General features: G+C 39.3%; 2 protein-coding genes across 2 annotated transcripts; both read left to right on the forward strand.

The window, feature by feature from the left end:
• Nucleotides 1-371: 371 nt before the first annotated feature.
• Nucleotides 372-1340, forward strand: LOC308350833 (olfactory receptor 56A1-like; the record flags this gene model as incomplete). The annotated part of the gene is made up of 1 exon (XM_080816307.1): nt 372-1340. The coding sequence occupies one exon, from the start codon at nt 372-374 to the stop codon at nt 1338-1340; it is 969 nt and encodes a 322-aa protein (XP_080672433.1).
• An 18858-nt stretch (nt 1341-20198) lies between these two features.
• On the forward strand, nt 20199-21143 carry LOC308350083 (olfactory receptor 56A1; the record flags this gene model as incomplete). Its single annotated transcript, XM_080815085.1, has 1 exon — nt 20199-21143. The coding sequence occupies one exon, from the start codon at nt 20199-20201 to the stop codon at nt 21141-21143; it is 945 nt and encodes a 314-aa protein (XP_080671211.1).
• Nucleotides 21144-22412: the final 1269 nt, after the last annotated feature.

Here is a 22412-nt window from a genome sequence, read left to right on the forward strand (position 1 = left end):
TGATTTCTGACCTATGGAGTCTATAATTAGTAATTTGCTTTATCATATCACATGTCAGTCTCACTTGAAAAAATTTTTGCAGCTTTAGACTATGTTTTAATGGGGCAATTCTTCTCATTTTCCTTCTAAACCTTGTGGGTAGTCTGTCTTATTTGTTTCTCTGAATTAACTTTAGAATAATTTGCTGAGTCCCCTCCCTATTCATATATGTTTTCACTGAACTTTGTGTTCATTTGAGATTGTTTTTCTATACTCAACAGTTTTCTGGATGAATAAATGTTAGCATTTTGACAGTTTTGTTTTCTATTGATGTAATTCCTGTGTCTTACCATGCTTAAACCCAGGTGAAATCTCAGTTTAGGATTTATCTCATGACATTGCACAGCAACTACTCCATTTCTCCACTCTCGGAATTCCTCCTCATCTGCTTCCCTAACTACCAGGGTTGGCAGCATTGGCTGTCTCTGCCCCTCAGTCTTCTCTTCCTCCTGGCCATGGGGGCCAACGCCACCCTGCTGATCACCATCTGGCTGGAGGCCTCTCTGCATGAGCCCATGTACTACCTGCTCAGCCTCCTCTCCCTGCTGGACATCGTGCTCTGCCTGACAGTCATCCCCAAGGTCCTGGCCATCCTCTGGTTTGATCTCAGGTCCATCAGCTTCTCAGTCTGCTTTCTCCAGATGTTCATTATGAACAGTTTCCTCCCCATGGAGTCCTGCACATTCATGGTCATGGCCTATGACCGCTATGTGGCCATCTGCCACCCACTACGATATCCAACCATCATCACTAATCAATTTGTGGCCAAAACTAATGCTTTCATTGTGGCTCGGAATGCTTTGCTTCTTTTACCTGTCCCCATTCTTTCTGCCCGGCTCCATTACTGTGGGAAAAATGTCATTGAGAACTGCATCTGTGCCAGCTTGTCTGTGTCCAGGCTCTCCTGTGACAATTTCACCATTAACAGAATCTATCAGTTTGTGGCTGGTTGGACTTTACTGGGTTCGGATTTTATCCTCATCTTCCTCTCCTATGCCTTCATCCTAAGAACGGTGCTTAGGTTCAAGGCTGAAGGGGCTGCTGTCAAAGCCCTGAGCACATGTGGCTCTCACTTCATCCTCATCCTGTTCTTCAGCACCATCCTGCTGGTTGTTGTGTTGACAAATGTGACCAGAAAGAGGGTCCCCATGGACATCCTTATCTTGCTTAATGTCCTTCATCACCTCATACCTCCTGCCTTGAACCCTATTGTATATGGACTTAGAACCAAAGAGTTAAAACAGGGGTGTCAGAAGTTATTGTGGAGAGGGCTTCAAATACATAGAAGGGCACCATTATAGAAACATCTATTACTATTTCCTTTGTTTCTATTCTAAGATTTATTTTTCTAGACAGTAAAATAATGCTTGGATAGCGAGTATTTCCTATCCACTTTCTGTCCCTCTGGCATTAGGAATTACTCTGGATCTGTTAGTACCTGATCAAACTTCATTTGCCTATTAGACACCTAACCTTAGGTACCTAAGTTTGTATGTAGACATTTATATTTTTAAATCATCTCATCTTCATAACAGTTCTAGAGGACAGGGATTACTGTCTCAGGTTATACATTAGAAAATAACAATTTCGGACACCTGGGTGGCTCGGTGGGTTAAATCCTCTGCCTCAGCTCAGGTCATGATCTAAGGATCCTGGGATCCAGCCCCACATTGGGGGCTCAGCTCAGTGGGGAGCCTGCTTCCTCCTCTCTCTCTGCCTGCCTCTCTGCCTACTTGTGATCTCTGTCTGTCAAATAAATAAATAACATCTTTAAAAAATAAATTTTATCGAGAAATATTGACAAAGGTCACACTTGGTGAGTGGTAGGACATCAATTGTTAAAATTCTGGAAGTCACAATCTACTGAAAATGGGTGAGGAAACATATATTATTGTAGTTGGTAGGGAGTGATGTCATTATTTACACGGGTATAGGGAATTTAGGGTTTAGGCTAATCAAATAACATTACTCAGTGATCAGACATAATTTTTATTTGCAAAATTCCATAAGGTGAAAGCAAGAGCCACTTTAAAAAGATCCTTAAACACTGATTCTCATGAGTAGATTTCAAAATTTTTAAAGGCATTTGAAATGTAGAGAGTACTAATTTCTTATTTTCTTTTTCTTTAAAAATTTTTTATTTCTTTTCAGCGTAACAGTATTCATTGTTTTTTCACCACACCCAGTGCTCCATGCAATCCGTGCCCTCCCTAATACCCACCACCTGTTTCCTCCGACCTCCCATCCCCCCCCCCCGCCCCTTCAAAACACTCAGGTTGTTTTTCAGAGTCCATAGTCTCTCATGGTTCTCCTCCCCTTCCAATTTCCTTCAACTCCCTTCTCCTCTCCATCTACCCTTGTCCTCCATGTTATTTGTTATGCTCCACAAGTAAGTAAAACCATATGATACTTGACTCTCTCTGACTTATTTCACTCAGCATAATCTCTTCTAGTCCCATCCATGTTGCTAAAAAAGTTGGGGATTCATCCTTTCTGAAGGAGGCATAATACTCCATAGTGTATATGGATCACATCTTCCTTATCCATTCATCCGTTGAAGGGCAGCTTGGTTCTTTCCACAGTTTGGCGACCGTGGCCATTGCTGCTATAAACATTGGGGTACAGATGGCCCTTCTTTTCACTACATCTGTATCTTTGGGGTAGTGCAATTGCAGGGTCATAGGGAAGTTCTATTTTTAATTTCTTGAGGAATCTCCACACTGTTCTCCAAAGTGGCTGCACCAGCTTGCATTCCCACCAACAGTGTAAGAGGGTTCCCCTTTCTCCACATCCTCTCCAACACACCTTGATTTCTGTCTTGCTAATTTTGGCGTCTCTAACTGGTGTAAGGTGGTATCTCAATGTGGTTTTAATTTGAATCTCCCTGATGGCTAGTGATGATGAACATTTTTTCATGTGTCTGATAGCCATTTGTATGTCTTCATTGGAGAAGTATCTGTTCATATCTTCTGCCCATTTTTTAATATGATTGTCTGTTTTGTGTGTGTTGACTTTGAGGAGTTCTTTATAGATCCTGGATATCAACCTTTTGTCTGTACTGTCATTTGCAAATATCTTCTCCCATTCCATGGGTTGCCTCTTTGTTTTGTTGACTGTTTCCTTTGCTGTGCAGAAGCTTTTGATCTTGATGAAGTCCCAAAAGTTCATTTTCGCTTTTGTTTCCTTTGCCTTTGGAGACATATCTTGAAAGAAGTTGCTGTGGGTGATATCAAAGAGGTTACTGCCTATGTTCTCCTCTAGGATTCTGATGGATTCCTGTCTCACATTGAGGTCTTTTATCCATTTCGAGTTTATCTTTGTGTACGGTGTAAGAAAATGGTCGAGTTTCATTCTTCTACATATAGCTGTCCAGTTTTCCCAGCACCATTTATTGAAGAGACTGTCTTTTGATCCACTGGATATTTTTTCCTGTTTTGTCAAAGATTATTTGACCATAGAATTGAGGGCCCATATCTGGGCTCTCTACTCTGTTCCACTGGTCCATGTTTCTGTTTTTATGCCAGTACCATGCTGTTTTGGTGATCACAGCTTTGTAGAAAAGCTTGAAAAGCTTGCCAAGTTACTGAATTGCTGTATGAGTTCTAGAAGTTTGGGGGTGGAGTCTTTCGGGTTTTCCATAGAAAGACTCATGTCATCTGCGAAGAGAGAGAGTTTGACTTCTTCCTTGCCAATTTGGATACCTTTTATTTCTCTTTGTTGTCTGATTGCTGTTTCTAGGCCACACTAATCCAAAAGAAAAGAGAGAAAGCCCAAATTAATAAAATTATGAATGAAAAGGGAGAGATCACAACTAACACCAGGGAAGTAGAAACAATCATCAGAAGTTATTATCAACAGTTATATGCCAATAAGCTAAGCAACCTAGATGAAATGGATGCATTCCTGGAAAACTATAAACTCCCAAAATTGAACCAGGAAGAAATTGACAACCTGAACAGACCGATATCTAGTAACGAGATTGAAGCTGTGATCAAAAGCCTCCCAAAAAACAAGAGCCCAGCACCTGACGGATTCCCTGGGGAATTCTATCAAACTTTCAAAGATGAAATAACACCTATTCTTCTGAAGCTGTTTCAAAAAATTAAAGCAGAAGGAAAACTTCCAGACTCTTTTTATGAAGCCAGCATTACCCTGATCCCCAAACCAGGCAAAGACCCTACCAAAAAGGAGAATTTCAGACCATTATCACTGATGAATATGGATGCTAAGATTCTCAACAAGATCCTAGCAAACAGGATCCAACAGCACATTAAAAAGATTATCCACCATGACCAGGTGGGATTCATCCCTGGGTTACAAGGATGGTTCAACATTCACAAATCAATCCATGTGATAGAACAAATGAATAAGAGAAGAGAGAAGAACCACATGGTCCTCTCAATCGATGCAGAAAAAGCATTTGACAAAATCCAGCATCCGTTCCTGATTAAAACACTGCAAAGTATAGGGATAGATGGAACATTCCTGAACTTCATCAAATCTATCTATGAAAGACCCACAGCAAATATCATCCTCAATGGGAAAACACTTGCAGCCTTCCCGTTGAGATCAGGAACACGACAAGGATGCCCACTCTCATCACTCTTGTTCAACTAATTTCTTATTTTCAACAAATATGATCTTCTTTGTTTTTTCAACATCCCTCAATTGGTATATTGGATATAAAGGTCTATACTATATAGCATTAGAGTATTAAAAAACAACGACAACAACAACAACTCAATGAAAGGTGGAGAGTTGGACAGCTGCTTGATTCCTTTCAGTATATAGGGTATGAAAAAGTGGTTAAAAGTATTTTAGAGGAATTTCTTTAAATAATGAGGAGAACTTCATTATCAATTTGATGTGTTTTTGGAATATAGGTGAAGTTCGGTGGGGTGAGGTCTGGAGCCTGAAGAATTCTTGAGATGTCTTTGGTGCAAAATGCTGGTTTTATTAATGGGGACAGGACCTGTGGACAGAAAGTGCTGCTGCACTGAGGTCTCAAGGAGTGGCTGATTGTATGCTCTGGAGTTGGGGGAAGTAAGAAAAGGGAGGTTTCAGAAAAACTTACATATGCTAAAGAGGATCTACAAGATAATGCTCAAGAGGACCCCCTAAGAGATCAGAGGCCTTGTCATTATCAAGTTAAGGTTGTTTTCCCTTCTAGCAAGGTGTTAACATTAAGATAGTTGGGAGATTCCTGGAAGAATGTCTCACATCCCACCCAGGAGTAGGCATAGAGCAGGGAGGTTGCAGGGTGTCAGCTTATACTTTGCCTTCAGGCAGCCTTCTGCTCCCTCATCAAGCTGGTTGTGTGAGAGGGAGAGAAAGACTACTATATTTTCATGCTGATACTTGTGTGGATTTTGTTTTTGGTGATTCAAGGAATATTGGCATAAGGTTCTCTTCTTAATAGTAAAGACAGCGACTGGGTTCCCTAGAGCCAAACATAATTAACTTGGTGGTCTGGTGATGCAGCTGTCCTTGCTTAACCCTGTGAAAAAAGATTCCTAGTTACATGGTCTTTCCTGAAATGCTCATATTAATTCTGAGTACACATCCTACTGTCTCTACATGCAAGGAAGAACATTTTGATAGTCTCTTCCCTTAAAAATAAATCTAAGTGCCATGCTTAATCTTTAAGGTCCTGAAGTAGACACATCTCATGTGATTTTTTTCCGTTTCTGTACAGCACTGTCCTTGCAGTCCTAAAATCCATTTTCTCCAAATTCCTTATGCAAATTTTGAAGTTCCCAAATCACTCTGACCTCAGGTTCCCCCAGAGGTGCATTTCCTTTTAATCCACCTAAGATACTAAGGCTTCAGGTATAAAACAGATCTCTCCTGACTTTTGGGAAGGATAGGGGGCTTATGTATCCTACCCTGAGCCCAGGGAAGAGTCAGAAGTTGGATGGTGCTTTCCTCTACCCTGAGCCCAGGGAAGAGTCAGAAGTTGTATGGTGCTTTCCTCTGCTTGTCCAGCATGATTTTACCTACTGGAGAGGAACTTTAGTTTATCGAGATGAGCAACAAGGACTTTCATTTATCCTCTCAACAAAACAACAACAAAACATTGTACAAAATATACAAAATAATTGTTCTGAGGACACTGGACCTGAGATAATGGAGGGCAAGGATTCCAAAGAGATGGGAAACAAAAGAGTTGAGTCCTGTTTATTGGAGAAAGATTGTCACAACTTGTTGGAGAGAGATTCCAAGCCATCTTGAAGGGAGGGTGAATTTAGGTGTAGCCTGGCAGTCTTCCTGTGGTGAGAAGGACATGGGGATAAGGGAAGGCCAAGGTAGCCAGAGTTCACAGGGTAGAGTACTAGAGGAGAGAGAACTGTATAGAAAGAGAATTCCAAAGATCTACAGAGGGCCCCCTAAAGTATTCAGCGGATGGGTGCATGCATGTGTGGAAACCAACTGAAAATATTTGAGGAAACAAAAAACAAAAATAAGACTTACATAATTACATAACAATTTCTGGTTGGCTTTTCAGAATCATCTAAGTTGAGACCTGTGTGCCAGACAGACCCTTTTTCCCTCTTATCAACTAGTCTTTGGGTAGAATTGTCCCAGGGAGAGAGCAAAACCTTGGAGGCGATTGCTCCCTTTTGCCAAAGGTAATGCCCCTTAAAAGAACACAGCTGAATGTCCAGCAGTCATCATTGACACACTTTAGGGAGAAAGAGGAAGTCCTGGCCAACACAGTAAGTAAAGGAAGAAAGAAGAGTTCTAAGGATCATAGTAGAAATGATTAAACTATGAGATACCACCTTACACCAATTAGAATGGCCAAAATTAACAAGACAGTAAACAACGAGTGTTGGAGAGGATGTGGAGAAAGGAGACCCTCTTACACTGTTGGTGGGAATGCAAGTTGATGCAGCCACTTTGGAAAACAGTGCGGAGATTCCTTAAGAAAGTAAAAATAGAGCTTCCCTATGACCCTGCAATTGCACTATTGGGTATTTACCCCAAAGATACAGATGTAGTGAAAAGAAGGGCCATCTGTACCCTAATGTTCATAGCAGCAATGGCCACAGTCACCAAACTGTGGAAAGAACCAAGATGCCCTTCAACGGATGAATGGATAAGGAAGATGTGGTCCATATACACTATGGAGTATTATGCCTCCATCAGAAAGGATGAATACCCAACTTTTGTATCAACATGGACGGGACTGGGAGAGATTATGCTGAGTGAAATATATCAAGCAGAGAGAGTTAATTATCATATGGTTTTGCTTATTTGTGGAGCATAAGAAACAACACAGAGGACATGGGGAGATGGAGAGGAGAAGGGAGTTGGGGGAAATTGGAAGGGGAGATGAACCATGAGACCCTGTGGACTCTGAAAAACAATTTGAGGGTTTTGGAAGGGCAGGGGTTGGGAGGTTGGGTGAGCCTGGTGGTGGGTATTATGGAGGACAAATATTGCATGGAGCACTGGGTGTGGTGCATAAACAATGAATTCTGGAACACTGAAAAGAAATTAAAAACAATAAAAAATTTAAAAAAATATTTAAATGAAAACCTGATTAAATGTAGAGATAAACCATGTACATGGAAAGGACACATGAGCATTTTAAAGATGTCTTCTCCTCAAATGAATTCATAAAATCAATGCAATTTCAAGAAACATTCCAGCAAAGATTTTCAGAGGGCATTTGGTACAGTTATTCTAAACTGTAAAGTGTATATGTATGGTAAAAGTTTCACCAAGTGGAAACAAGTTTTAAAAAAGATTTGTCACATCTTAACAGATAATAAAACATACTACAAACTCATTACATATCTAATAGTTGTCCCTAGTGCAACAGCATGGGATATAATAAAGAGTTTATAATAGGTTCATGTATTTAAGTTAAATTGATATGAGATAATATCATTTACATGTATATAACTTTAATATAAACATAGAAAAACACAGATGAAAAATATGCAACAGATTGCTTATATAGTTATTTCTGGTGAGTGACATTTTGCTGGACTTTAAATGATATACAATTATTATATAATTTGAATGTTAGAATGTCAGTGGATTATCAAAGGGAAGATTAAGAACTGCCATTGGTGGGCTGTATTGTTCAGAGTGAGAATTCAAAGGATGAGTATCAGATTGGGGAGAAAAACTATCAGTTTACATAAGTAGAAAACAAATGTAAAAAGTCAGTGAACTGATGGACTCATTTAAAGGTCACTAGTTAGGAACTTGTGGAGAAAGAGTAAAAAAATAAGTGTGGCAGAAGTGGGAACTACAAAGCAGCTCTTTCACTTTCTATCAGCTTGATTGTAGCATCCCTTTTGAATTTCAGTTTTGGCCATCAGTCTATTTTGGTGCTATCTTTGTACAGGCCTGTTGTGTTCCAGGTGTGTACTTCCCAGCACAAGTGAATAAACCTGTATTATTGGATTTCCAGCAGAAACAGCTCATGACCTGCTTGCCAGCTGAGTGGTTATCTCTTTGTTCTCTTCATTGCATCTATTTTGGTTGGGTCAATCCTCCTGTGCAATATAAAGCAACAGTAAGCTCCAGACTGCTAGAGTTACACTGATCCCAAACAAATTTATAAAGGTCACCAGGAGACGAGCTTCTGCCATTTTCTAATGTAAGGTAGCTGCCAGGTGACTTATATTTACAGGTAGATGAGATGAGACATCAAGAAAATTAAATAGATTATTTATTACCTAACTAAATTGTCTAAAGTCAGTGGGAGATACTATGGGCTAAAAATCGCATCTCAAATTATTTCTCTCTTGAACATATTCTTTGCTTGAAGTCTAAGCCTTTCCTAAACTCCTCTCAGATGCATCTTTAATTTAAGTCACTATACTCTATGTATCTTCTCCTATAACTGTTATTACTTTATGTATATGCATTTATTTTTCAGTGGAGTCTTATTGCTGGGAAAATGAAAAATTTGAGTACTTAGATCAGCCTGTACTCAAAACTTAAACTTTTTTGCTTAAAATCTCTAATTTTGACTTATTTTATTTTTGTGGTTGATGTATCTCTAATATATAGACTTGAAACATCTACTTTTGGCTTCAACCTTCAGGCTCAAATTTTCAACTATCCTTAGTACAGTCACAATTGTTGAATATCTAGTGTCATAAGCCATTGGTGGAATCCTCTTCATACTATCACTCATTCTTTTCTTGTTCTGATTTTATTTTTTGTATAGCCCTTCTATAGCCCATCATTTAAGTACATTTTTTGAAATAATCTAAACTCCTTTAGTCTCTGCCTCCATTGTAGTTGCTTGAAAAACCCCAAACTCTGTTTGAATCTAAATATCTGTCTCCTCTGTGAAAGATTGACATTTGCTAGGAAAAAAAATAAACTTACTGATTTCACGTTAATTAATTAATTAAATATTTTATATATTTATTTGAGAGAGAGAGAGAGCACAAGTGGGGGGTGCGGAGGGGCAGTAGGGAAAGAAGAAGCAGACTCTCCAACTAAGCAGGGAACCCTAAGCGGGGCTCCATCCTGGGACTCTGGGATCATGCCCTGAGCTGAAGGCAGACTCTAACCGACTGAGCCATCCAGGCACCCACATTACATTTATTATTACAAACTTCAGATGTACACTCAACAATACCCAGAAATCTTAATGTGTGATGTCATTATAGTAAATGAGCCCATATCCACCAAGTTGTCCAAGATAGAATCCTAAGATTCATATTTGACTTCTACATTGAATAACTCATTTCTCATTTGTAATTCGTCATTATATTGATTTGACTATTATTCCAAAATTTGTTTGTTCAAAGTTATTTCCTCTGCCACCAATCTGGTCCATGCCACCACCATCTCTTGCCTAGATCAGATGATAGTCTGTCTGCATTTTCTGCTTCTACCCTTGTTTTCCTTCCTATTCATACCTCTCTTTGTTAAGACCTTTTTGATCTGCCTTACCTAACCTAATGCTCCCTTAGTAATGTTCCATGATGGTACATGAGAGGATTTTGTATATTTTCTTTTTGTATAATTACCAAAACTTTTAGCATTTATTTGTTTTATATTTTTGTCTGTATTACCAAAAGAACACCTTTTAAAAATATTTAATTAGAAAGTACTGGTAAATCACAACATTATATCAAAAACCAATGATGTACTGTACCTTGGCTACTTGAATTTATATAAAAAAAGTAATGTATGTACATGATTCAAAATTTTGAAAATTAAAAAAAAGGGTTCAGTAAAAGTAATTCATTATCTGTTTCAGTTAGTGTATATCTGATTTCATGTAATAGGAACTCCAAATATGGGGACCAACAAATTAGAAAATTCTTTTCTTTCATATAGAAGAGTTTCAGAGGTGGACATCTGAGGCTGAAACCAGAGCTTCACCAGTTTCTCTCTACCTTCATTATCATACTTAAAAACTGACTTTTGTCCTCAAAGTTGCTGATAGTTTAAGCTAGAAATTCAGGTGTCAATCCCATGCCTGTTCCATGAGAAAAGAGTGAGGGTTAATGACCTTCATTTCTCAACTGATTTAGTTCACCTTAGAGTCTTCTTGGAAACCCCACCAAATGACATCTATTAGTATTCAGAATCTGAGAGGTATAGTATTTTGGCAGTATAGATGGGTACTCAAATAAAATTGTGTTTTTTGTTAATAAGGAAGAATGGGGGCATTAGGTACACAACCAGCAATCTCTAAGATACCATTCTATTCTATCTGCCAGGCACAGAATTTTCTTTCCTGGAAGCAACTTCTCTTATAGGTTTCTATATCCTTCCAGAGGTAATTTGATTTTACATAAGAATATATATAATAACATATATTTATGTATATATACTTATTTGTGTGTATTCTTTGTATAGCATTAAAATAATGTGTGGCATTCTATGCACTGTTTTTGCCTCTTGCTTCTTTGCTGAACAATATATTTTAGAAATTATTCAAATAAGTACATTTAGAGATGCCTGTTTTCTTTTAACAACCACATAAGTAGAATGAGCTCTTGGAGAATAGGAACCATGTTTGCCTTATTTGCCATTGTATACAGTGCCTAATAGAGTTTGTGGGGCATAGGTGGTAGTTAGTATTTGTTTAATGGATGGGTCACACCAATAGCAAATGCCAGGGCTAGTATTCAAATCTGCTTGTGATTTGAATGGTTTTATTCCCATGACCTTATCTACAACCTTGATATGTTAGGTGGCAGATTTCCTTATAGTTAACTCTCTTTGCATTTTTCAAAAGATAAATATATTTGTCAGTTAAAAAATGTCAACAGTTTCCTAAACTCAACTTGCTAGGATTTTGTTTAGGATATCAATACCTATGGTCACATTTATCAGTAAATAGAAGGGTCATTTAGAACACAGACATTGGAATCAGATTGCCATGGCTATGAATGTAAGCTAATTTTAGTGAGTTTGGGACAAGGTTTTGTCTTTCTATTTATCCCCTACATAGTGGGGTAATAGTTCCTACTTAAAAGAGTTGCACATTCATATCTAAGGGATATGATTCAATGAGACAAAATGTAAAAGAACACAAGTGGTTTAAGTCACTCAGAAGGGTCACTCAAAACTTTACAATTACTATTATAATAAAGGAGGTCTCTTTTCCTACACATTTGACCATGTTTTGCATGTCAGGTTTGTGCACCAGATCATTGGCTTCTGGCTTCTGGGTAAGTTCTTACCTTAGCTTCAAATCACTTCATTCTTTACCTCCCAACTCCCTTCCTTTAGGAGCACCATAAGATAGTTCCCAAAGGACTCAGCTCTTCATCCCCTAAGTCTGCTTTCCCAAGCCACCTTTCCCCATCTGGGTCCAAAAAAGGGAAGATAGAAGAGGAATAGGAGCTCATAAAACTCTTCAGACTTATTCCTTAAAGTCCCAAAATGGTTACCAGTACAACTGATACATCATAAAGGACTCATCCTTTGACATCTTCTGTAAGTTCCAGGGTCAAGGGAGGGTAGGTAGCACAGACTGAATTGGATCTAGACGGGAAGAGTGACAAGGAACGCAGAGATCTTTTCTAACAGGCAACCCCAATTAACAGGGAGAAAGGCAATGAATGAGGAGGTGGCAGATGCATTAGCATCCAGAAATCCCTAAGCACCTCTGTAAGGTGCATGCTAGGTTTTCTTTCTTCCCTCTGCCTTTCTAAAAGAGGATCCCATTTCCTTGCTTGGTTAGGAGACCTAGTGCTTGTAGAGAATTAGACTTCATCTTGTCCGACCAGGAAGAAAAAAAGGAGATCTATAAATCCTACAGTGGAATAGGGGGTGTCAGTATGCTGAGTTTAGTATGTCACTAGATACCTGGCACAGAGATTCAGGAAAAAAATGTTGATGAAGGAGCTCCCCTCCCCCCAACTTTGTTTCAGTAGAGCAATTTAAACTGCAGAGAGATAACTTTCTTTAGACTGATAGAAAGCTGTCTTTCATATTCAACTAGGCTCCATTTCTTTGATTTCTCTCTGATGGTCCTAGTTTTGCCCTTTCCCCCAAGATAGCGATTCCTATATTTTGAAGTTATTACTAATGTTCTTGTTTTTGGCAGTCCACACATCTGTAATTTGTAGATTTTTATCATCCTGTAACTTTTATCATCCTGTAACTCATATGACTTAATACAATATACTGAATTGGATAGGATACTCCAGATGAAGTAACCAGAATAGGGTTGAGAAAGATTCTCAGCTACATTGCTCTTGAGATTGTATGTTTATGAAATAAATTTACACACACACACACACACACACACATTTAGAAGAATGCCTGGTACATGCTAGACACTTGGTATATTTCAGCTAATATTGTCAATCCAGTTTTAGAGACCTAAATCAATGTTTACTCTATGTACCACATCATTGACTTATGTTCATATGTGCACGTCTACCTTTCAGGATGTCTAGGAATCTGTTCTTTTATCCTTCTCTCCTATTCCAGATTTCTTACGCCCTCCCCCTGTCCCGTTCTCCAGTGTTAAGCTGTGAAGAAATGGCATTGAATAGATTCTGAGCTGAAGTGGTAACACTGGGTGGCTGGAGGCAAGTGTCCTGGGCTTGATGAGTTTCAGGCAATAGAGATTTGACTTTTCCACAAGTTAATGACCAACACGTGAAGAACAGAAGCAGATACATAGGAGAATTGATCAGTGAGTGGCCTTTGAGAAGAAGCATAAACAGTTATGAAGATTATATCAAACAATGCTTGAAGAGGACAAAGTGCTAAAGAAGGTCATTCAACAGGGATGAGAAAATAGGATACAGTGAGGATAAGGGTCAAGAAGGAGAGGAAAGACTGGTGCAGGGAGATAGATAAGTTGGTAATGACTAGACTGGAGGAAATTCAAGAAAATTCTAACCAGCATATTAGGAGCAATAGGGATGTTTTGTGTTTGTATTAATTAGGGCAAGGGCAAAAGTTTTCTTAAGTCAGAGAACTAGCTCAGGGTTTTACCGTTAACCAAAGAAAAGGCTCTTGAGGAGGACCTGTAAACAGTGGCATAAAGAAGCCCCCAAGTTCCAACAGGCATTTTGTGCCCTGCCCTGCCCCCTCAGTGACCACCATTTGTAGTATTGTATTCTTTCTCTTCCTCAGTGTCCCCTTCAACACTGAAACTCTGGCTAACTCATCTCTCTCACTTTCCCTTGCTTGGAATTTTCCATCAATGTAGAACACCAAGGCCCCAGTAATTAAAAAATCTTTCAACAGATTTTTTTATTAAGAACCTGTGGGGTGTTAGAGAACGTTTGTGTGTATAAATGGAAAAGTGTACTTTGTCTTCAGATATTTCACAGGAGGGTGAAGAGAAACAAGGAAGTACAAAATCTATGTGTTAAGTGTGACAGAGAAAATAATAATAAAAATAATAATATTAATAATAATAATAACTTTCTCAGTGAACTAACTACTTCAGTTATCCTACTTTCCTTCTGAATTTTAACCTTTCCATAAACAAATAAGCATGCTGCAGTATGTTTCATTCCTGTCTTGCTTTTTTCTTCACTTATGAACTTAAAATGAGGCTCTTTAGCTGTGTGGTCAATCATCCCCATTTACATGTCCTCCTTTCCTAACTTCATTACCTGGTTTCATTATTATTTTATTATTCATTACCTGGTTTCATTATTATTTTATTATTATTTTATTATTTATTATTTTATTATTATTTTATTTATTTTATTATTATTTCATTATTCTGGTTTCTCTTGGCACCAGTCCAATGAATTATTCATGTCCAGGTCCCTATAAAATTTAATGTCTATTCATATTCTCATGTTATTGAACTTCTGCTTAACTGACAAGTTGGCCATATACTCCTTGAAGTTTTCTCCCTCATTTTTCCTAGGTCACCATATTCTTCTGATTTTTTTCATACTCTTCCAGACCCATCATTTATGTCTCTTTTTTCTTTTTTCACCCTTTCGGTGTTGCTGTTTTCCGAGGTTTCAGTCTCAGCCTTATGCTATTCCAACTACTTCAGCTATGTGCTAATGCTTTCTGAATTTATATCTTAAACCAGAATCATTCTAAATTGTTCAAACTCCTCATTTCTGACAGTCCGAGATAAATTTCTACGTAGAGTGTAAACACCTCAGCCTTGACATATACTCAGACACACTAAACCTACTAATCCTCCTGTGTTTCACATCTTGGTGATTCTGTTTATTCAAACCAGAAAATTCTGGGCTTCTCACCTACTATCTCTTTCATAACTGTCTACATTACTACCATCATATGCTGTTTCTTCCCATTTTCAGTGCTCAGACTTTGTTCATACAACACTTCTCATCTGGGCAATTGCGGCTTCCATTATTTTTGCTTCTGTTCTGTCTCCTTACTCAATCATTCAAAGCATTGCATCCAAAGTGATCCTCCCATAGCCCATACCTGGTCACCTCTCTCCCCTAATGAAAGTATTTCTGTCTTCTCTTTATATATAAGATTAATTCTAAAATTTTTAACATAGAAAAGGTCCTTCATGATCTGGCTTTCTCTTATATTTCAACTTTGTTTTCTGCTTTTTTTTTTTTTAAATTTCTTTTCAGTGTAACAGTATTCATTGTTTTCTCACCACACCCAGTGCTCCATGCAATCCATGCCCTCCCTAATACCCACCACCAGGTTCCTCCAACCTCCCACCCCTTCAAAACCCTCAGGTTGTTTTTCAAAGTCCATAGTCTCTCATGGTACACCTCCCCTTCCAATTTCCCTCAGTTAGCCACCCTCTTGGATCCAGTCAAGTTAAATATTTCACAGAGTTTCCCTCTGAAGTTTTTCTCCAAGTTATTTCCATGCTTTTACATAACCCATTTCATGTATCTGAAAAGTAGTACCCACAGTTTTTGTGCGCATATGTCTTCCACATTCATCAAAATCAGCCCAGGTGTTAGTAACTTTGGAAAGTCTTCCCTTATCTTCTCAGGCTGATTTTGGAAATTTTATTCTATGCCCCTCTATCATTCTGCTTGTAAAACAATTAATTTATTATACAAATATTGTTGTGCACCTCTTCATGCCAAGCACTGTGCCAGGTGGTGAGCATGGTCCCTATTATCATGGCATGAAATGCTTAAATGGACTTGGGAGAAGGAGTATATAATCAAATTATTACACACATACAAACTGTGAGGGTGGGACAATGTGCTATGAGAACATAAAATAGAAGATCTCGATCTTGTCTGGAGAGGGTTAGAGAAAACTGCTCAGAGAAGGGAATATTTGAACTGAGATGAATAGGATGAATAGAAAGTAAGTGGATGTGGAAGTATAAGTAGAAGCATGAGAGCACAATCTTCCAAGAGAAATGGGAGCAGAAAGTGCATATTGTATTTGAGGATCTGAAAAGAGGATGGTGTGGCTGGAGCTCTGGGAGCAAGAGAGAGAGAGAGGGAGGGAGAGAGAGAGAGAGAGATGTCAGATGAGACTGGAAAATGGGGAAGGAGGCAAATGATATATGACCTAGTATTCATTCATTCATTTACTTATTTATTAAATAATTAATTCAATTAACTATGAGCACCTATAAAGGAATCTACCTATACACTGTACGTGTAGTGTGAAAAACACCAGCAGACATTGTTTCTTTTCTCATGAACTTGTGATTTAATAAAGTTAAGGATTTGGTTTTTATGCCTATTAATGATGAGAAGTCAATGAGATATTTTAAAGCAAATGAGTGTCTAGATTCTACGTGTATTTTAAAATTTTTCTCTGACTTCAGTGTAGAGAATAGCTTTATAATGAAACCTAGAACACAGTAAATTTCACTCGAGAGACAGTGGTACTGTAGTCTTGGCTGGTGATGGTGGTGATGGAGAAATAAGTGGACCGAAGAGCTAATTTAAAAGGAAAATTTGATTGATTTTCTTGGTGGGTTTGTGATGGGTGGTACTGGTGAAGAATATGTTCAAGACAGTTTCTAGCCTTTGACTTGTGAGATAGTCCAGATGCATATGCTATTCACTGAGACAGGAGATGCTAGAAAACCAGGCTTGGGAGACAAATGGTAACTTAATTTTAAACCAGGTGAGTTTTGGTGAAAGACCCAAGTTGATATGTCAAGTAGGCATTTAAGGAGGTTTAGGCAAGAGATATAATTTAGTAATCATCAACATGGAGATGGTAATTGAGCATATGAACAAGGAAGTGGAAGACAGAGCAGAGCATATTAGCACAGAGGAGAGAAGAAAATCAAAGAGAACCCAGGACTGAACCTTGAAACTCATGCCAGGGTGGTGGATGAAAAAAAACACATAAGAGGGTGCCTGGGTTGCTCAGTGGATTAAGCCTCTGCCTTCGGCTTGTGTCATGGTCTCAGGGTCCTGGGATTGAGCCCCGCATCGGGTTCTCTGCTCAGCAGGGAGTCTGCTTCCCCCCAACCCCTGCCTGCCTCTTTGCCTATTTGTGATCTCTTTCTCTGTGTCAAATAAATAAATAAATAAATAAAGTCTTAAAAAAAACAAAGCACATAAGAGAAAATGAGGAGACCAGGAAGTATGAGAGAAATCAGGAGATTGTGATGCAAACCAAACCAAATAGGGTGTGTCAGAGAGAGGATCTGATTGATTGCTTCAGCAAGATTTTTTTTTTAAGAGGCATTTTGTGGGTCTACAGGAGGAGGCCATCCCAGGAGTTGTGGAATGGATGTGCGGTGAGGACTGGGGACAGTGAGTGTGGCAATGCTTGTGAGAAGTTTGTGTGTGAAGGGAGAGGAAGGGAGAAATAGCTGGAAGGAAAGAAAGAGGCTTTTTAATTTTTATTTTTAAAGATGAAAGATACTGGAGAATGTATGAAAGACAAGGTAGATCCAATGAAGAAGGAAATATGACTCCAAGTTAGGGAACTAGAACAAATAATTGATAGTGTAACTGCCAGGCTAAGAGGGCTACAATTCAGTGTAGGAGGTGGAAGGTTTGACATTTCAGGCTGGGCAGACTCTCAGTGGGAGGAAAGAAGGCAAGGGTGGGAGAAAGTACAAGTAGGTTGTTAAGTTTTATCTTGGGAAGTTGAAGAAAATATCAGTAGATACCTCTTTTCTCTGCAAGGTAGTGTTTGATGCCATCTTCCAAGAGAGTTTGAAAAGAATGAAGAAGGCTTTTGAAAAAGGCTTTGGAAGAAGGCACAGTTGATCAGGCAAGCTTTGTAGGATGGACAGGCAGCATTGAGGGCTCATTTGAAGTTGGTAACTATAAATTTATAAATTTTACTAAAATGAAATGGCTGTAAAACAGCCATTTCATTTTAGACTAATTCTAAGAACACTTGGTATGACCAGGTACAGGCCCTGGAAAGTGAATGGTTGTATTCAAATAGGATTGGAGTTTTAGCAAAGGACTGATTTAATCAATTTTGTATTCTATTTTCTTCTAATATACCATGAGTTTGGGGAAGAGATATAACAAAATTATTCATCAAAAAATTATATTGGATAAGTAGGTGACTACCTAATTAAAGGTTTCCCAACCCACATCAATGTCAATAATTATCTCAAAAACACCTATTAAAGACCCTTCTCATGCTTCCTTCATCTTAGTACTGGATAATTATAAAAACTAGGTGTGTTTGGCCTATATTGTTAACATTTTATCTCCTCACTGGTACATGCTGACATAATTTGTTGCACATTTTTAATGTTGTGAGGTTATTCCCTAGGATTATCCACCTATAAAATCCGGTTTTTTTTATTAGTAAAATATTTTATTTTATTTTTATTTTTTGCATAACAGTATTCATTGTTTTTTCACCACACCCAGTGCTCCATGCAATCCGTGCCCTCCCTAATACCCACCACCTGGTTCCCCCAACCTCCCACCCCCCGCCCCTTCAAAACCCTCAGGTTGTTTTTCAGAGTCTGTAGTCTCTCATGGTTCACCTCCCCTTCCAATTTCCCTCAACTGCCTTCTCCTCTCCATCTCCCCTTGTCCTCTATATTATTTCTTATGCTCCACAAATAAGTGAAACCATATGATACTTGACTCTCTCTGCTTGACTTATTTCACTCAGCATAATCTCTTCCAGTCCTGTCCATGTTGCTACAAAAGTTGGGTATTCGTCCTTTCTGATGGAGGCATAATACTCCATAGTGTATATGGACCACATCTTCCTTATCCATTCATCCGTTGAAGGGCATCTTGGTTCTTTCCACAGTTTGGTGACCGTGGCCATTGCTGCTATAAACATTGGGGTACAGATGGCCCTTCTTTTCACTACATCTGTGTCTTTGGGGTAAATACCCAGTAGTGCAATTGCAGGGTCATAGAGAAGCTCTATTTTTAATTTCCTGAGGAATCTCCACACTGTTCTCCAAAGTGGCTGCACCAGTTTGCATTCCCACCAACAGTGTAAGAGGGTTCTCCTTTCTCCACATCCCCTCCAACACACGTTGTTTCCTGTCTTGCTGATTCTCAGTTTTTAAACTGATTCATTATTCCTTCATCGACCATAGCTTTTTCAAATCTCACTAGTCTGTCTTTATGATATTGACTGGGATTTGCCTTTTGGGATGAGTGTCCTATATATCATTAGCTTCCTAAAGAGTGAGAGGCACACTTAAAAAGATTTTTTTGTTGTTTTATTTTTTTTCATTGTTCCAAGATTCACTGTTTATGCACCACACCCAGTGCTCCATGCAATCCGTGCCCTCCCTAATACCCACCACCTGGTTCCCCCAACTTCCCAACCCCCGCCCCTTCAAAACTCTCAGATTGTTTTTCAGAGACCATAGTCTCTCATGGTTCATCACCCCCTCCAATTTCCCCCAACTCCCTTCTCCTCTCCATCTCCCCATGTCCTCTGTGTTATTTCTTATGCTCCACAAATAAGTGAAACCATATGATAATTGACTCTCTCTGCTTGACTTATTTCACTCAGCATAACCTCTTCCAGTCCCGTCCATGTTGATACAAAAGTTGGGTATTCGTCCTTTCTGATGGAGGCATAATACTCCATAGTGTATATGGACCACATCTTCCTTATCCATTCATCCGTTGAAGGGCATCTTGGTTCTTTCCACAGTTTGGTGACCGTGACCATTGCTGCTATGGACATTGGGGTACAGGTGGCCCTTCTTTTCACTACATCTGTATCTTTGGGGTAAATACCCAGTAGTGCAATTGCAGGGTCATAGGGAAGCTCTATTTTTACTTTCTTAAGGAATCTCCACACTGTTTTCCAAAGTGGCTACACCAACTTGCATTCCTACCAACAGTGTAAGTGGGTTCCCCTTTCTCCACATCCTCTCCAACACACATTGTTTTCTGTCTTGTTAATTTTGGCCATTCTAATAGGTGTAAGGTGTTATCTCAATGTAGTTTTGATTTGACTCTCCCTGATAGCTAATGATGATGAAAATTTTTTCATGTATCTGTTAGCTATTTGTATGTCTTTGGAGAAGTGTCTGTTCATGTCTTCTGCCCATTTTTTGACGTGATTATCTGTTTTGTGTGTGTTGAGTTTGAGGAGTTCTTTATAGATCTTAGCACTTGTCTGTAGTGTCATTATAGATATAGATATGTAGATATCAGCCCTTTGTATGTAGTGTCATTTGCGAAGATCTTCTCCCAGTCCATGGGTTGGAGAGGTACGCTTTTGAAGCAAACTAAAAAAAAAAAAATTGCCTCTTGTATTTGCTCATACAAATAGTCAAAAGAAGCCTCAAGATTCATTCCATGGTCTTACCCAGCAACTACTCCACTGTTCCAGTCTCTGAATTCCTTCTCATCTGCTTCCCTAACTACCAGAGTTGGCAGCACTGGCTGTCCCTGCCTCTCAGCCTCCTTTTCCTTCTGGCCATGGGGGCCAACACCACCCTGCTGATCACCATCTGGCTGGAGGCCTCTCTGCATGAGCCCATGTACTACCTGCTTAGCCTCCTCTCCCTGCTGGACATCGTGCTCTGCCTGACAGTCATCCCCAAGGTTCTGGCCATCTTCTGGTTTGATCTCAGGTCCATCAGCTTCTCAGCCTGCTTTCTCCAGATGTTCATTATGAACAGTTTCCTCCCCATGGAGTCCTGCACATTTATGGTCATGGCCTATGACCGCTATGTGGCCATCTGCCACCCACTGCGATACCGATCCATCATCACTGACCAATTTGTGGCCAAAGCTAGTGTCTTCATTTTCACTCGGAATGCCCTTCTCACTGCACCTATTCCTATTCTCACTGCCCGGCTCCATTACTGTGGGAAAAATGTCATTGAGAACTGCATCTGTGCCAACTTGTCTGTATCCAGGCTCTCCTGTGACAATTTCACCATTAACAGAATCTATCAGTTTGTGGCTGGTTGGACTTTACTGGGTTCAGATTTCATCCTCATCTTCCTCTCCTATGCCTTCATCCTAAGAACGGTGCTTAGGTTCAAGGCTGAAGGGGCTGCTGTCAAAGCCCTGAGCACATGTGGCTCTCACTTCATCCTCATCCTGTTCTTCAGCACCATCCTGCTGGTTGTTGTGTTGACAAATGTGGCCAGAAAGAGAGTCCCCATGGACATCCTCATCTTGCTCAATGTCCTTCATCACCTCATACCTCCTGCCTTGAACCCTATTGTATATGGGGTTCGAACCAAAGAGATAAAACAAGGAATTAAGAAATTGCTGTGGAAAGGGATGTAAATACATAAAATAGATCTCTAATTCCTTTTCTTCATTCTCCTCAGTTATTTTTCTAGGCAGTGAATTGGACAAAACCTTGGTGAGTATTTATTATACACTCTGAAGCTCACTTCTTAATTGACCCAGATTTCTTCCTTTACTCTCCTTGCTTGGTTTGGGTGAAGGTAGACAATAAGGAGAAACTTGTATTTCTTGAGTAACTGTTTTGAGCCTAGGCAACTTTATTTAAGTAAATTTAATCTTTCACAAATTTCTGTAGGTCTTATTATTTCCATTTTACAGAGTAGGGGAAAAAAGATGCTTTTCAAGGTGAAAAATTCCAAGAATCACATTCTCTGGAATGTGGCAGAGATCGAAATCCAGAGTCCAGAGCGTGGGTCCTACAAAAATGCCCCTTCAAGTGCAATTGATGCTGGATACCAGGTCTCTATCCTTTGCTTGTGTTTTGTCCTTCTGTATTTCTATTTCTTGCATATACCTACTTCCTTGAGAACCAGCAGTTTCTCAGAGAAGGCACAGTCCTGCCTGACAAAACATCTGCAGGTCTATAGAAGAATGTTCATAATAATATACAGCAATGCCAGCTTCCTGTTCTAGCCTACACAGTATCACAACTTTTAACGAGTCTTAGAAAGGAGGATAGGTTGAGAGAGAGAGGTGGGGAGAAAAGAAGCCATTTCCAGAAAATGGGGAAACTGACTAGGACAGTGGGTTAGTCACTTCCCCTAAATGTTGAAGCTCCATATCCACTGAATTGAAAATCAGGTCTTCTTTGATCTGTTGACTCTGCTCAAGAGCTCTAGTTGAAGGTGAGAAGACATGGCAAAGGGTCAGGTTTTGGATAATAGTGAGTCTAGTCAGAAGAAGGGCAAAGAAATAGCACTGGTTATTTTCAGAGATTTAATGTAAGCAAATGGTTTAATGGATGTTGGAAACTTGACACTAAAACAGGGAATGCTGAAGTAATTGCAGAGGTAACACCTTTGGGAAGAATCTTACACTTGGTAAGAATTTGGTCATTGGACCTTAGAAAGTTGAAGATAGGCCCATTGGACTAGGTCTCACAGTTCTGAGGAAGGTGCTACCTTCAACTGGTACTGCTGTCACAGGAGCTCAGAAGAGGTGCCTTCAGAGCTGGGACTGAAATCTCTGAGGGTGGGACTCTGTCCTGCTGCTGCTGGTACCTCAGAGGAAGTTCTGTGAGGCTGATTGGATCCTGGGAGTTCCAAATCCAAACCTAAATCAAACTCAAACCCGACCAACCAACAA

The sequence above is a fragment of the Martes martes genome, assembly GCF_963455335.1.
Source record: "Martes martes genome assembly, chromosome: 10".
In the NCBI taxonomy this organism is placed as follows: Eukaryota; Metazoa; Chordata; class Mammalia; order Carnivora; family Mustelidae; genus Martes; species Martes martes.